The sequence below is a fragment of the Myripristis murdjan genome, chromosome 22 (assembly GCF_902150065.1).
Source record: "Myripristis murdjan chromosome 22, fMyrMur1.1, whole genome shotgun sequence".
NCBI classification, from domain to species: domain Eukaryota; kingdom Metazoa; phylum Chordata; class Actinopteri; order Holocentriformes; family Holocentridae; genus Myripristis; species Myripristis murdjan.
The window spans coordinates 16759842-16776724 of NC_044001.1; the positions used below are offsets into that span (position 1 = coordinate 16759842).

The 16883-nt window shown below is 43.5% G+C and overlaps 1 protein-coding gene across 1 annotated transcript; it reads right to left on the minus strand.

Annotated features, from left to right (window-relative positions):
- Positions 1-675: 675 nt before the first annotated feature.
- disp2 (dispatched RND transporter family member 2) lies at positions 676-13882 on the minus strand. The gene is made up of 10 exons (XM_030044219.1): positions 13673-13882; positions 10512-10656; positions 9537-9823; positions 9402-9431; positions 9075-9198; positions 7879-7994; positions 7275-7372; positions 6354-6451; positions 5919-6080; positions 676-4719 (listed from the first exon to the last, which is right to left on the minus strand). Exons 1-10 carry the CDS (start codon positions 13765-13767, stop codon positions 1357-1359), a joined length of 4518 nt encoding a protein of 1505 aa, XP_029900079.1. The 5' UTR covers positions 13768-13882; the 3' UTR covers positions 676-1356.
- Positions 13883-16883: the final 3001 nt, after the last annotated feature.

Genomic DNA, 16883 nt, shown 5'->3' on the forward strand with positions numbered 1-16883 from the left:
TACATGTTGAATATACCATCATTTGAATGGTATTGCGACATACATAGAATCAGCTGATGTGACATCTCAGCTGGGAGGTGCGGTGTGGCAAAAGGCTTTGTGTTTGTCGGATATTTGCCTTTCATAATTTCTCTTTACAGTGCTGCAATGTGGTTTATATACAAATGATTAAGTGTTGAAGCAGCCGCATGCATGTGATGGCACACCACTGCTTTGGAAATCTCACACAGGTCAGAACTATCACTTCCTTACCCAAAGGTAAGCCAAACACCATATATCTTTCCGCCTGGAAAAAGTACATACTTGCTGAGCCTGAACTCTGCCACATACTGACCCACATACTATAATAATATTTATTTATTACAATTCATCTCTATTATAAATCTGTCTTTTAGAATCAAGTAAACATCAAATTTCTTGGCAAAGACGCTGGAATAAACTATGATTTTTTTTTTTTTTTTTTTTTTTTTTTTTTTTTTTTTTTTAACTTGACAATGAAACAGCTCCTAAATGCATACAAGCCATGACAGTACGAACAACACACTGCTAGGTGTAGGTCCTTATGGCCACAGAGGACATTACACACATTATGGTCACAAAGCACAAAACCAATCGATGCACCATGACTATAGTGACAACGTTTGCTGCTGTAGATATGGTGAGCATCAGTTCTCACTAAGAGCATGTATTACGTAGGCACACACAATGCAGCTCTGTCCCTGTATATCTCAGATCTGTCTTTTCCATTTGCAGTAAAGTTCATGAATGTATACACTTCATATGGCTCATTAAGGTCAGATCCAGCATGAATAAAACGCCAGTGGTTGCGCACTGGCATTTATTGACCCAGTTTGTGCTGAGTGTGCAGCTGCAGATGTACGTTAAGAGGAACTCCAGGCACAGAGTAACATTCTGCAACAGTAGGCAGCTTGTGCAGTGCTTAATTTCCCTTTGATGATTTCTGTGTTGACGATGTACCCTTAGCATCTTTGAGTGTGATGGTGGTGCAAAATTCTGGATAAAAAGAGTGCTTCTTATTTCTTTATCCTCCTCCTCCTCCTGTAAATGCCGGGTTGAATGAATCATGCTCTGATTTGACCTTTCGCTAAAGAAATTAACATTCATGCTCTGATCTTACTTGTTTGTAATAAAAAGTAGAATAACCCCAGTAACAACATTGGACAAACATGCTGTCACATGACATGTTACATTTTCGACTGGCTTGTATTTCCCTTGAGCATCAATGTTGTTACACAAGTGGAACAGTATTTATATTCCTTTTGTAATCACCATATCTCCATGTAAGAACTTCACGTCAGTCAATGCACAGTGTTGACACAATTTCCCCAACTTAGCTCAGCATGTATCTTCCCGCTGTCCGTCTCTTTTTATCCAAACATCTGGCAAGTCTGGTTTACTGTTTGGTAAAATGACCACTTCCTCACTCTGGCTGGTACGGCCCTTGCCACACCCCGATAAGGAAGCCTCATAAACAGTTTCCTTTAGCGAGAGACGCAGGGTATCCCTTTTCCCGTTAAGGTGTCCTGGTTGTAACTGAATGTCCCCTTCTCCTTCGTTTTGCTGCATGTTGGAAGGCCCTGGCTCTATGTCGCTCAGGCAAGTTTCATTGGAGTCCTCCAGACCCTCGCAGGAGCTCTGGGACTGGGAGGAGAGGAGCCACTTGTTGGAATGATGGTGGTGCTGGAGTGCCTCCTCGGTGATATGCCCCTCCTTACAGAGCGACGACTGGTCGATGGTCTCCAGGGTCTGGCTAATTATGGTCTCTTCTATGCTGGAAGATGAAGAGAATGATGCACTTCTCCAGAGCTTCACCCCACCGGATTGTCCTCTGCAAGCCTTACACAGCAGCCTGTCCTTGGCCAGGTCGTCTTGGGGCGCTATCGGCCGGAGGGTGTTTTCTTTGTATGGAGAGGACGTCTGAAGAGCTGGGGGTGAGTGACAGACTTTATGTGAACGACTGCAGATCTCTTCACTGTCTCCCTCTATGCTGTTCCTCTCCGCATCTCTCCCACAGTATTCGATCTCGTCAGAGAGCACAGAGGGCTGGTTGGAAAGCTTGCTGGTGCAGGTGCTGTTCTCGAAGCTGTCACTCAGCCTGTAGGCTAATGGCTGCAGCTCATACTGCTCCGGCCCACGGCCTCTACCCACTCCTCCTGCTCCAATCTGTTTCTGTCTGTGCTGCCGCTGCTGGTGGTTGGGATATAGATACCCAGCTGCATCTTTGTCATAACTCCTCCTGACTCTAGATCTGCCAAACGCCCCGTTGGCAGCCGAGGCTGATGAGGAACCAGGTTCTGCTGCTGAGCAAGAGGACAGCATGCCGTCAGTTATCTGGTCTGACAAACATGGCAACACTATCTTTCCACAGTTTTTCTTAGGTCCGAAGAAGCAGCACAGGGACTGGAAAAAGAAGGTTGCAAATCCACATGCTACACATTTAACCAGAAAGAGGAAAATCCCAAACTTTCTGATCAGCAAGGCCGTGGCAGGCAACATAATGATCCCCATGCAGAAAAATGCACCAGAACCTATTGCTACAGGACATCCCATCCTTTTTGTGGAGTGTGCTACTCTCCCTATTCTATCTGAATGAGGAGCTGAGCTGTAGGATATGCAATAGTTAGCGATGAAGTCAACAGACAGCCCTGCTGCCGCTGATATAAACAGAGCCTCGATGCCACTCAGCTGCCACTCCAGGAGAACCAGGAGGCCAACAGTGACAAACACGCTGCCCCCTACTGCCACAGTCCCATATATGCTCAGAGGAATATTCCAGGTGGTTAAGAGCAGTGAAACAAATGTGAGAGCTACCGAGAAGCCAGCTACTACTAGAGTCTCTGAGCTTAAAGACTGTTGCAGGTCAAAAAGAGACAACTGACTGATGAACCAGCCTTTCTCTAGCCCTTGTGGTGCTTCTGACATCTCTCTGTTAAACCATGTCAAGATTTCTCTGTAGAAAAGGCTGGTTCTGCTAAAGTTGAAGCTATAGAGGTATGTAGTTTTGAATGCTAACACAAGGGCAGCTACTCTGCCATCTGGCTGGAAGTATAGGCCTCTTCTGTGTGCCAGATGGCCCTCGGCATACCTCTCCACCAGCATCATACTGAGGCAGCGCTCAAACACATTGGGGGGGTAAGGGAAAGGGATATCATTGCAGCAAAAATGTAGCCCATCTTCTCTTTCTGAGCAACGTCTGACAGACACCCAGTGTATTAGCTGCTCCACGAGGCAGATGTTATCCGTTATCATATCTTTATCCTCAGATGACGGAGGGTTATAAAAGCTTTGGTTCTGAACCCTTCTGCATAAATCCCTCAACCAAACCTGAGCATCTGGGTGGCTCATGTTGAAGTCTGGGTCAAGAACCAACGAGCCATTGCTTCTTGGGTTAAAGTGATCCCCGTTGTCTACGGGTTTGATCCCCCAAACGAGCATTAATGTGACAGGCTTATCCTCCCCATCCCTCTGTCTCTCAAACATAAACATGTGACGGTACTCAGCGTCGTACCTCTCAAACGGGTGGCTGGAGCGGAATAGCTGTGTCGCCTTGCTGTCTAAGGTTGGTAGTTTCATGCCGGGGTCAATGCAAGAGATGTACGTGCCTCCAGCAGCAAGCACTGCAAACCAGCACACCCAGATGTATCTAAACTTGACCACCCCACACGGCAGGATTTTCAGGAATAATAAATTGGAGGTGTCAGTTAGGCCTCGTTTCAGTCCTCTAAACTTTTGCCCAATAGTGAAAAGGCATCGTTTGCGTGAGCTTGTATCCCAGAAACCACCAGGGTTTTTGGAGCAGCAGGGCTTCCATCCCTGGGCTGCTACAGAGGCAGAGGACGCCTCTGTGTAGCGCTCACGTAGAATGAATGAGCATGGCAGCCACACCAACGCCAAGAGTGAGCTGATGAAAGACGCCGTGCCCAGGTAAATTGAAAAACACCTGATTGCTGTGATGCTGCTCAGGTAGCCAGAGAAAAATGCGGCGCTGGAGGTCAAACCCGATGCTAAAATCAAATACCCAACTTCCTGCATGACTCGGTTCACTCTCTTCTCCAGGGAGGCTGAGGGATTCTGGGACAGCTGGAGATTCCAGAAATCAACAAAGGTGAACACCTGATTGGAGCAGCTGCCCAGGAGAATAAGAGCCGCCGAGAGGTTGAGCAGGGGGAAGAAAGTCAGGCGAAATGCTACTTTGTAGAGGAAATAGGACGTGAGGAGGGAGCCTGTGATTGCTATCACAGACAATGCTGCTATGAGGAGAGACTGGAGATACAAAGCCATGGTGAAAAGAAGGGACACAGTGGCTAGAACAGGGTACACTGAATCTCTTGCCAGGTAATACTTAAATAAAGTCTGCTTGATGCCGAGGTCCATGCCGGTGATAGTTGTATTGTTATACGTCAGATCCCTGCCTTCAAGACTGTCCATGTATATGTCCATCATGTGATCCCCTTTGTCCACGGGCAAGAACAGAAGGCTGTACTTCAGTGAAGGGACTTGGTATTCAACAGTCTGCGGGCCGAGGAAGTCTTTATCAACCAAGAAGTGTAGGATCTGGAACACCACACGGGATTGTTTGCAACGGGACGGTACCAGGGAACAGCCACCATATTTGGGTCTCTCCACACAGGCCTCCACTAGATGTCCCTCATGGTAGTATGGAGCACAGTAGCGGAGGAGGCTCAGAGACTCAGAAACCTGGTGTGAAACAACAGAAAATTGAATGACATGAAATGTTGGTAGATACTGTTTAACATTATCAGTTATACTGTTATCAGATTCACAATGTTCAAAGCATTCCAGGAGTTACTTTGTATTTTAAAGTGTTGTAATTTAAAGTTTTGTTGTATCCATTTTCTCTCCAGCCTCCTACAGCCAAAGTCTGGGCCCTGAGCCATCAGCAACAAGCATTTACAAAAATACATTGCTAGTGAATGCATTGACCATCTGCTTATCATTAGCAAACTTGTCCAATCAAACAAATGAACCATATGACATAGTATGTATGTGCCAAAACTAAAAAAACAAAAACACAAATTGGTGCACGTTTCTGTTTTTGTAAGGAAAATCTAAATTTTTGGCTTGTTGTTTTTGTTTTCAAATTCAGCGCACTCTCATTTGTCACCATCATCATCATTTATACCGTGCAGTTATTTTCTCAAAGGACACTGATTGGTCCAGGCCATTTGGTTGGAGCTGCTCTGATGGTTTTACAAGTCAAACAAAAGTTATCCTGCAAGATCAGCTGGCAGCGAGAGGTTACTCTCCTCCAGCCTTCCTCATCTACACCTACTTCAGTTAGTGATTTCCTACATCTTACAGAAAGCGTTTCACCAACCCCCAGACAACTTGCCAGGACTTACTCCATTCAGCTCTGAGTTTTAGTGTAGGTGGAGAGAGTGATGGTGATAAGTAATAGTAACAGCAAGAAAGCGAGTCTTTCAAGTCAAAAAAAAAAAAAAAAAAGAAAAAAGTGAGAACATGTTCTGTGCCTCCACTGCATTATGGTCTGCCAAGACTCCTGATGGTGGAGAAAATGGTATCTGTTCTATGACAGGTTTCTCCATGCACGGTTGCTGCATGTCGGTGTAACATGGCGTGTTTGGAGAAAGAAGCCTTTGCTCTGTGATTCTGAGGTACTGACACAAAACCTGACATTTTCCAATGATATTTTAGATATTTTTTTCTTCTATCACACTTTATTATTGCTGCATTTGAGATTTCAGTGTGACATTACCACCTATATGTTTAAGAAATGAAGTTCAAGCATTTTAGGGTGGATTTTTCCTTTGACAGCATATGTCAGGGATCTATTCATCTAAAGAGGTTTACTTGTAATTGCAATCCATTTTGTATGGCAATTTTCAAAATGGAGAGTGTACTCAAAAGAAAGCTACCTGTTGTGAGGTGAGGCTAAGGCAGCAAGAGGCATTGGTGAGGACAGCCAAGTAGTTCCCCAGAGACCAGCTAGGACAGCATCCGCCCCGGGATGCCCTTTCTTCAGCCTCCACCCTCGCATGCTGCTGGCACAGCTCCTGGAACGGGGCCTGGGAGCGAATCTGGATCAGACAAGGGAAAGGTTTTTTGAATGCATGCCCAGTGTTGAAAAGAATTTACAAAATAGGAATTCACTTTAGATGAAGTAATGTGGTTAAAGTGGCGTTTCTCAGTCCTCCAGAGAATTTAATAGCGGTGCAGAGGGTATAGAGGATAGGGTGAGCTGAGAAAGACGCAAGGTGAGATGGAGGATGATGATTAAGGAAGGAAGGAGAAACACAGGCAGACGGCAGAGGACAAAGGTGAGATGGAGGGATGGAAGGAACAGCACGCACCCTGGCTTGCTCCATCTCACACATGGAGAAGATGGCCTTCAGGCTCCAGAGACTGGCTGAGTTCCCTGAACGAAACACCAGCTGGGCAAAGCGCTCGCCTGCATGGAGAGAGACACAGATGGATGGAACAAAACAAGACAACCAGCCCTTAAACGCTGAGACGGTTAAAACGCTCAGCACAATTCAGCTGTTGTCTAACAAACTATTTTGTAGGCAAACCACATATTTCTTTATTGTTTTTCCTTGTTTTCTCATACTCTTGTGTTGGATATAAATATCACTTGAAAAAGACATGCAACCTTCAAGTCTAGGGAATGAGAACTAATCCTTTTAGGACATTCTGTATGTTTGATAAGGAAAACAGAGGCATAGTCTCTGATCTACAAGGAGCTCTAAATTAAAGACACAATCTGGAACTAGCTGCCTAGGGAAATGCAAGAAGCAATTGCAAATTCTGTTTTCTTTGAAGTCGCAACTAAAGACACATGTCTTGCAAACTTCGATTTAACAGCTGTTAAATGCCAATATGATAGTCATTTGTTTGCTGGGATTTCAGTGTGTCATGTTTTGCTGAGCAGGCCTTTGCAAGCTATGCTTTTGGCTTCAATGCGTTGAAGCACATGGAGGCTGTGCAACAGTTGAGTGGACTGTAAAGCCGCTGGTATTTTTGATGTTAACTTACATTATAATAATATTAGCATTTCATTGTCTGCACTGCTGAGTAGCCACAGGTTGTCCTCTTACTTTTTAACTTGTAAACAAAGGTGAGATACAAACGCAGCTGCAATGATTAGTGGCATTACTGCTGCTGACATTATTACTTTTAGTGTTGTTAATGCAGCAGCAGTTTGAAAGATTTGTTGATTCTTTGATTTAATACTGTATTGATTAAAGATGAACTGATCAGGTCAGCTAACCCACCTGGAGCATCACAGAGGAAGTTGTCTGGAGAAGAGTCTCTGTCCAGCATCCGCCTGGTGCGAAGTCTCGGGGCGTCCTGGCTGCTGCTGGCATCTCCACTGATCACACACACACACACACACACACACACACACACACACATATACATGCACATACAGGTATATGCATGAATAAAAAACAGGTATTTTTTTCAGATATCTCCAAGATATAACATCAATATCATCAGTGACTTAGATTAAAATCTCTTTCATAGACTTGGTTTTCTGAATTTTTTTTTATTATTCCTTCCTGTAAAGCACTTTGTTTACTTTAGTATTAGTGCAATAAAAATATAATTAGCTTTAGCATAGTGTTTGTATTATCATAAAATGTCTTCATTGAAATTACTCTTAATAGATGAACTCCAGTAACTGCACTGTGTCTTGTCAGTTTTCTAACGCGGCTCTCATACACCCAAGCACATACACATACACAGTGCAACCAGTGATGCTGCATCAATAGCAGCTTTGTGTACAGCTCATATCCCCCTGTAAGGCATGTGGGCAGCAGTTGGTGGTGCGGCCCCGCTGAGCAGGAGGCCTGCATGGTGCTGAACCCCACTGACCTTTCACTGAGCTGCTGCGGTAAAGGAGACAGAGCTTTTCCAGGCCCCGTGTTCTCCTGCAGCTTGATCAAGCTGGACTGGCGGACTCCGATATAGGTTCCCCGTGGTTCAAAACCCTGAAAAAATGGCACACACACACACACACACACACACACACACACAGAGATGCATACACACAAACATCAAAGCTAATGACACAGTGCAGACAGCTTGCTGAATTAATTTGCATGAAAAACACATTATAGTATGTGAACAGAGACAGTTCAAGCCACTGAGTGAACAGGTTTTTCTGTAAATTCATGGCTCATTCATTCTTAAAACACAGTAGGGATGGGAAATACAGACAAAAAAATCAAATATCATGATAACTTTGACCAAATGCCTTAATAAGAATATTGTAGGGATGACTTTTAGAGCTTTTATAAGATATTTACACACAAGCGATCTTTCATAAATAATCATTAGTAATGTGGATATGATGACCAAGCAGGTAGAGGCAAATAATAAAACAGCTACAGCAGTCTAATAAGTTCAGAAAATTGCACCCCCTGACTATACTCCCACAGCCAAATCCAGGAAAAGCCAACACTTACGCCAAACCACAATATTATGATATCCAAAAGCCAAGATGGTATCTATTCTTGTATCATAATATTGATGTAATATCAATATATCTCCCAGCCCTCAAAGAGGGGGAGCTGCTAAATAGCTGAAATTAGAAAAGGCAGTAGGCTTTGAAAGTCTTGTTATTGATTTTGTTATTACAGGAACATCAGCAAGACGTGGAAATCAGCTTGTGCCATTATGAGAGTCATTTCTTCAACAGGGTTTATCTTGAACTCACGCATTACAAAGGTGATGCAGTTTGTTTAATTAAGATGATGGCAAGTGTGATCTAATTCAGTGTGGTTCGTTAGATCTGAGACGAAGCTGAAATAAAAGGATATGACTCCGTTCGTGAGTCATCAGGAAAGTAGTAATTAATGCTAAGCCTGAGGTGGTGAGAAGGGTTTGTATTGTTGCTTTGAAAGAAAGGTGACAGGAGAGATGTATGTGCTGCACAGGGGGGAAACCACCATGATTATAGCTTTACTATTTGATTCTCAGTGTATTTTTGTCTGTGTGTGTGTCAGTGTGTGTGTAGCAAGCATGTTGTGCTGTGTCTCCGAGGGAGGGCTTCTTACAAACTGACTCACCAGGAGTGGGTCAGAGAAATCTGGCAGCGGGCCAATGAGCAGGCTGGCCAGGGAGCATCCCAGGAGGACGACAGCACAGCCCAGCAGCACAGCCAGCGGGTAGTCCACAATCACCTGGGAATAGCTGCCAAATACACACCACCAAAGAAGTCAGTGACACTGGGTAAACATTAATTGTCCACAACAGAGAATATGTCCATGTACTTCTGAGGTGGCTGTTAAAGTGAAAACTGGCTTTCAACGGGTGTGTAGTAAAACCAGTTCAAATGCATGGAAAATACATCATTTATTTACTGTAAATGTTGGTGTGTTAATATCAATACTGACTTTCTGGGGATCCAGTAGAGTCCTCCATCCCTAAAACAAAACAAAAACAAATGTGTCAATCATAATAATTTGGACCCTCTACATAGATCAGGTTGTTTGTGACACACATGCAGAAAAGCAGGCAGAAATACACACCTGACAGTCACCACATGCCGCTGTGTGGGTTTATGCGCTCCACCATCATGCGACCCATGCAGCCAATGACATCTCACGGCGCCGTGGCAGGATGTCTGGTGGGTAGAACCACAGCTATGTCCCACTTTCACCACCACACCTCCAGTGGAGCAGTCGGCATGAGGACCTGCTGGGGCTGAATGACAGTCGTGGCAGGTGCTGGATTTAATTGGCTTGTGATGGCTGCAGCAGTGACATCTACGGGGCTGCGGCGAATCATAGGCCACAGCCCGGAGACCCTGGGGGACCTAAAGGAGAGGAGCACGGAGAAGTAGAAAAAAAAATATGAGTTAATATTAGACCTTGTCAAGTGGAATATACAAGCCGTCTACTCTAGCTCAGTGATGTGCTTCTGTTTTTTCTGTATTTTTTGTATTTTTTTCTGTATGTTTCTGTATTTTTCAAGCTAAGGCATTTGGATTAACATAATGTAGCTTCAATGTAGTTTCAATTTTTTTTAAAAAAAATTCTGTATCTGCTGGTTGCTGCGCTTCACTGAAGCAATATCAGGGTTATACTGAGTGAATTTTAGTGAATATAATCAATACTCCAATTCCACTGTGTTATGGCTGCACTGTTACATCAAATAGAAACTATCTAGATGTCTGAGGATTTTATACTCATTTCCCTGTAATTCAGCAGGATATATTTGATAACTTTGGTCACCTTGGGATCTCCACTATATTTTGAAAAAAGGATCTTTAGGTTCGAACAAAGCTTGGATGTGCATCATGAATTGTAATGATGAACCTACTGATGGGACTGGCAGAGTTGAAGAGGTACAAGATGACACAATCATTATTTTTGCTACCGCCCCCCTTGTGGGAGCTTGTATGTATTTTTGACCCAACCCGAGGCATTCTGACTGCATTTTAATGAGTGCCTATAAGGTGTCATCTACTTCCTAAACAGCATACAGTAAGTCTGTACTCGTACCTGGTGGTAAAGCTGGCAGGTAGAGGAGGGTCTGCCGAGGCTGCTGCAGCTGTCACACAGATCCTCTTCAGACTGGATGACTGTCAGCTGGGCCTCGGCAGCACATGTGCTGTCAGGAGGGCACAGAGAAACCGCCGGGATCTCACTGAGGAGGAACGAGAGGAACGGGGTCAGAGAGAGAAGAGAGCAAAGGGAAGAGGCAAGGAACGGCGAAGAAATGAGGCGGACAAGAAATGAGTGGCAGATGAGGTAAGAGACAGAGAAGGCAGCGACAAAGGTCTGCGCACAAGGTATCGCTTGTGAAACAATGCAATGAGGCAGAAGATAATGGCTGTAAATAAAGAGCAAAAGACCCGCTATTCTGCAAGACACTTAGTGACATTTCAGTTTCTTGGATATATTCTTGGCTTGGGTGTATCGTCTTGTACTCAGGGGAGAAATGAGCGGGTCAGCAGAACTAATGAGGTAAGGGATAGAAACACAGTGTGGCTACAGCAAGCTGGAGGGCCCAATTAAAAAAGAAGAGAGGGGAGAAAGAGCAGAGTGGGAGCATATATGTAACAGAGAGTAACACTATTTTTACTACATGTCACAGGCCTTACGATGTGAGTAGTAGGCAGCTATTCAGGATAGATATATGACTCATAGGTAATGGCAAGAGGAAGGAAAATCTGGCAGTGATGGGTGAAATGTTATGCTTCCCATCAGTTTTTACTGGATATAATCTTCACTGCCACAGTTTCTCATTTCATGGCACTTCATTTTTCATCATCTTTTCTACTCCCTTTTTTTCTAAAATATTCAAAATAATGGCCTCAAAAATGTGGCAGTAGTAAAAACTATAAAATTTGCCAATAGTCATGACGTTTAATTTTGCAAGTGGGTGAAAGTTGTATACTAAACTTCCAGAGGCTACATAATACTTAATCTCCATTGTCTCCAAGCAATTGGAGTGACCTCCTCAACTCTGATTGGACGGGCCAAACTAATTCAGCATTAATATTATAGCACCTCAGTGGGCAAAAGGTCTGCGGTCTGTGTCTGCTTTTCCACAGTAGAGTGCATGTGGCCGCACTTCTTGTCACTATGGTAGCAGAGTAAGTAAACAGAGGCTAAATGACCTCACACAGTTTTATTTGCTTCCCATAAAAAGGGGCACGGGTGATAGCTGGGTTGGGCTGATGGTATACAGTAGCACAGGGATTATGGAACTGACATTAAGGATTCAGTTTGAGGCTCACAAATAATCCATCCCCTGCATTTCCCTTTAAATTACAATAATACTGTGCTTTGATCTAAATAATAAGCAGCCTGCCGTGTATCCACCAGCTCTGAGTCACATAATGAGTGCAGAAAGCTGAAACACCCGAGTCAATTCTGTATACTGTTCTGGGATCGACTTATTTGAAACAGGGCTGGGCAATATGGACAAAATCAAATACCACAATATCTTTGACTAAATACTGTGACAACATTGATGGGATGACTATTGGTGTCGTCATAAGACATTTACACACAAGTGATTTCAAATAACCACTCATTAGCAACGTGAATATGATGGCCAAGCAGGTAGAGGACAGGTCTTATAAGTTCAGAGAATTGCCTCCCTTTACTGTAATGCAGCCTTTAAAACCAGGACGAGGCAATGACAGTGTCTATATCAGCATGTTACAATATCCAAAGTCCCAGACAATATCTAGTCTCACATCATGATATCGATGTAATATCTATCTGTTGCCCAGATTCAGTTTGGACACACTTTTGACTGCTGTGACATGGTAAACCCTATACCCACTGAATTATTCGCAAATACTATTAGACCCATGCCTGGCCGCCTCCTCTCTGCAGGGTGCCCAATAAAATTTACTTAGGCCTATTATTCTTCTTTGATGGTTTTACCAGAGCTGGCAGGTACAGATACACACATGCAGGAGGAGGGCAATTTGTGGAGCGTATTAATATTTCAGAGGATGAGAACAAAAATACACCCAGGAAGGTGTTACTGAGCTGCAGCCCACAACCCGGAGATAAATGGCTCCTTTTACAATGTATGATAAAAAAGGACAGAGGCATTGGGAACAGACTTCACAATGCTCAAGCTACGAGGGACCTTTTGTTAAAACACGCAAGTGAGGTAAAAAGAAAAGCTCTAGTTTTATTTTGCATATGTTCATAAGTTGTTCACTGTGGATAATTTTATCTCTTTTTTTTAAAAAAAAAAAAAAAAAAGTTTGCACTTGGTTCTTTTGTTGTCTTTCATTGTGACTGGCTGTGATCAGTGTGAGCTTGACTTGTAGAGGTGATCTCATGGGTCTGATGAGAGCTGATCTAAAGATTTACAGCACATTTGGCTGCTTGAGCTGATGCCTTGGGCCCATCTTGATGCCAGTGCCTTAGGACAGCCTAAAGGCATGCAGAAGACTCAAGGAGAATCATTATGCATCTCTGAGGCAAAAAAAAAAAAACCTCACAGCTCTCTCCCCTGTCTGTCTCTCTGTCGCTGTCTGTGTCTCCATGTTTGTCTCTCTCCCTGTCCCTCTGGATTTCTCTCCAAGCAGTGAGGAATACAGTGACAGGTTGACCAACAGTGACCCAAACTGATTGTCAGCCCAGTGCAGGAGGTGGGAGCCACCAGCTATGATAATGACAGCTAACATTATGTGTATGTGTGTGTGCATCTGTCAAAAGCACAGTATAGTAAAGAGTGCAAGAAAAGCTGTTACATGGCAAAGGATGAAAATTGATGCAGTCAGTTTTGTTTATGAAATTGCACAGATACTGATAGGTAATTATGTAATGTTTGCACACTGTGGGATAAACAACCATGAATTATTGATGAAAGAAAAAGTAAGTTGCCAGTGTAAGTTCACCAGCAATAGACAGAGAGTGGGGGAAGAAATTGTTTATCATTGTTGATCACAGTTACAGCTGTTCCTTGGAAAAAATAACTAGAAATAACATCCTGACAAATTTGTGCTCTGAGTGATACATAACCCTATTGTTTGCAGCATAAACACAGCTGGACCGAGTGATGCATGGCACAACAATCACTGCGGCTGCACGAGGCTTTTGAGAAACACGTTCACCTCTGCTGATTGTATTATTAGTCGTCCGATAATCAAATCATGCATTAAGCTGCACAAGCAAGGAAAACGACCCACCTTTGAGCAGCTTCCTTTATTTCCCTTTCATCTGTGGGAGAATCATCCATTACAATCGCATCCGTGCTCTCTCCTATTATCGAGCAAGCATCCATCTCCACCCACGATTTGGCTTTGAAAACACACACACTCAAACACAATTACCAATTTACTGTAATTTCGGAATGAGCTTACAAAACAGCCCCATCTGAGCAGACTCAGTCCACGAGGAATAGGGATGTGGGTTTATTTCTAAAGCTGCTACTACAGAGCAGCACCGGGCTGTTTGGGTTAATCTGCCCCGAGCCGCGCTGTGATTGGCTGCGGCCGCCGTGATGCTGAGGACGCTGCCTGGTTGCTGTCCAACCGGCCGCGGTGCTGGAGAAGAAGTGACGGATACAATGCATCAGTGCCTGGTAATTGGGTCGGATCTGGCCTGGCGCTCCAGCTGCCGCTCACCGTCACATTATGAAGGTCTACACAGACGGTGATGCTGTTGTAAATAACAACAAAAAAAGGCTGATAAACTGTGAACAATGAGTTCCAGCCGCTGTGCATCAGGAGAACAACAGCCGCGCCTACTGAATCACACGCCTGGTGTGTAGAAGTACAAAATAATAGAGACACGTACTCTTTTCGTGGTTCACACTGACGAGGTGGAGTCAGGTAAAGTCCATTATCCCTAGATGTTAGCTCTCTGCATCACAAAGGAGGGGATGTGGGCTAGAAGATGTTGATGGGCCAACTCATTATCAGGAAAATAGCCTAACAGTTACACATTCAGTGTATTGTAGAGAAAAAGCCATTTCTGATTTTGTTTTTATTTATTTATTTATTTATTTTTTACCCTTGAAAGACTCCATCCTGTAATTTACATCAGTTTGTAATGCCACACCTTATAGGCCTACTATGACTTCATGATATCAAGGCATCTTTGGTCTATTCTGCACATAAAATAATATAATAGTACAGAATAAGGTAGAATAGAATAGAAAAGGCTAGGACAGAATAATTACAGAATACATTAGACTGGCATGTTGCTCTGCTGTACACCTGTAGTCCTACACCAGGCTGTAACTCTGGCCCCCTGAAACAAGAGCAAACACATGACAGTGTGATCAACAGAGAGGAGAAGCCCCAGCAGCTGACCTGCGTGACTCTTTGCTAATGAGGCGGCCGCTGGTCTGGCTCTGGTTATAAATATGAATCTTGTCTCAGGGCCCTTGTCACTGAGGTGCCGTGCTAAAAGATTTATTGGAAGAAAGGAGAAGATCAGAAGCCACACAGGAAAAGGCAAAGGCACTTTTCAGAGTGTTGGGCAAGAGATGATACTTTACTCACAGCTTAAAAGGAGAAAGAGAGCCAACAGAGGCAGCAGGGGAGGCAGTGGATCTTTAATCTCACCCAAAGTCATCCATGCATGAAGGAGTCTTGATGCGCAAGATTGATTGATAGGCTACAAAGAGATGTGGGCTGGTACTGATGAATTGTTACAGATGATTGATAAAACTAAGATGCCTTCGGATTCATGAGATGGCAGAGGGAAGGGGTGTGAAGGAGTGTCATAATCATTATTTACAGGGAGATTTGGAGGATATGTGTAACATGACTTCTAATTTGTGTTTGCAGGCGAGTATTCTTTACTGTGTGCATAATTACCCCGAGATTCAGCAACAAGCTTACGCCTGTGTTGCTGCTGACTGACTAATGACTTGTTTACTTCAGACATTAGCCTGCACATGATAGCACTCACCACCATGCACGCACACACACACACACACACACACACACACACACACACAATATCTATCTCTCTATCTATCTATCTATATATATGCAAATACACTAACAGCCAGGTACCATAAACAGACAAACACAGTATAATGAGGGAGAGAAACATATGATCTCTCTCTCTCTCTCTCTCTCTCTCTCTCTCTCTCTCTCTCTCTCTCTCTCTCTCTCTCTCTCTCTCTCTCTCATTGTGTGTGTGTGTGTGTGTGTGTGTATGTGTGTGTGTGTGGGCCTTCTGGCTAGTTCTGAGGTGACAGCCATGGTAATTTCCTGTGGCAGATCTCTCCCAGTGAGTAGTGATGCGGAGGGAAACGCTTTATTGCAGCTTGAATGCAGCCGCAAGACCTCTGAAACAAACACAGTGGGATCAGTACAATAGCTACAACAGAATATCCACAGCGGGCGTGCAAAGATAGGATAGGTTGAGGGACTCAGATGAAGTGTAGATAATAAACCTCCAGGTTATAAATGCTCCATTTTAGACATGAAATGATGTTTCCTCAGGGGTCAAGTTTGATGCAGTAAGACTGAGCTGAGGTGACACTCGGTGGTGTACGGCTGCGAGCTGCGAGTCTCTGTGAATCTGATGTGTCACTGTAATGCTCTCACATGAATAAAGGTAATGAATGCATGTTTTGGTGTTTTACAGGGCTATCGCTTCATAGTTGGACATAAAAAGGTGCTTTGCTGCCACCTGTTGAACACATTGTGATGGTGACACATTTCTCTCTCTCTCTCTCTCTCTCTCTCTCTCTCTCTCTCTCTCTCTACCTTTCTCTCCCTTTCTCTCTCTCTCTCTCTCTCTCTCTCTCTCTCTCTCTCTCTCACTCTCTCTCTCTCTACTCAAAGATAAGAAAATGGAGAGAATGGTCAAACAACAAACAACAACCATTAAAGTACCTTTAATACCTGCGTTCCTATATACATTGTTGACTCTCTCTCTCTCTCTCTCTCTCTCTCTCTCTCTCTCTCTCTCTCTCTCTCTCTCTCTCTCTCTCTCTCTCTCTCTCTCTCTCTCTTAAAATAAAATTAGCTCAAGTTCAGAAAGAATTCCTATCCACATCCACGCATAGATAAGTACATTTGGGTATTTTTTTTATTATTGTATTCTACCCTTCTACACTTCTACCCCTAAAAACCTATACCTCTAAAAAAAAAAAAAAAAAAAAGCATTCTGAGAATTACGTGTCTCTCTTTCATAGCTCTCTTTTTGTTTATGTCAAGTGAAGTTTATTTATGAAGCACATTTACAAACAAGAGCTGACCAAAGTGCTACAATAAAATAAAAATGAATAAAATAGCAGCAGAAGGCAGTGGAGATGACAGAAAATCACTATCACATAAGCAAATACAAGCAAACAAATCAACAAACCAATAAATAAATAAAATTTTACATTAAAAACCTTAGAAGACATTAAAACCTTCAGGACACCCAAAGGCC

Coding starts and splice junctions, on each gene's coding strand:
- disp2 (XM_030044219.1), bottom strand. CDS start 13,767: ATGGATGCTTGCTCGATAATAGGAGAGAGCACGGATGCGATTGTAATG. Junction 9,199..9,401: donor CTCTACTGGATCCCCAGAAA/GTCAGTATTGAT, acceptor TGTATTTGGCAG/CTATTCCCAGGTGATTGTGG. Junction 6,081..6,353: donor GTGAGATGGAGCAAGCCAGG/GTGCGTGCTGTT, acceptor TGTCTGATCCAG/ATTCGCTCCCAGGCCCCGTT.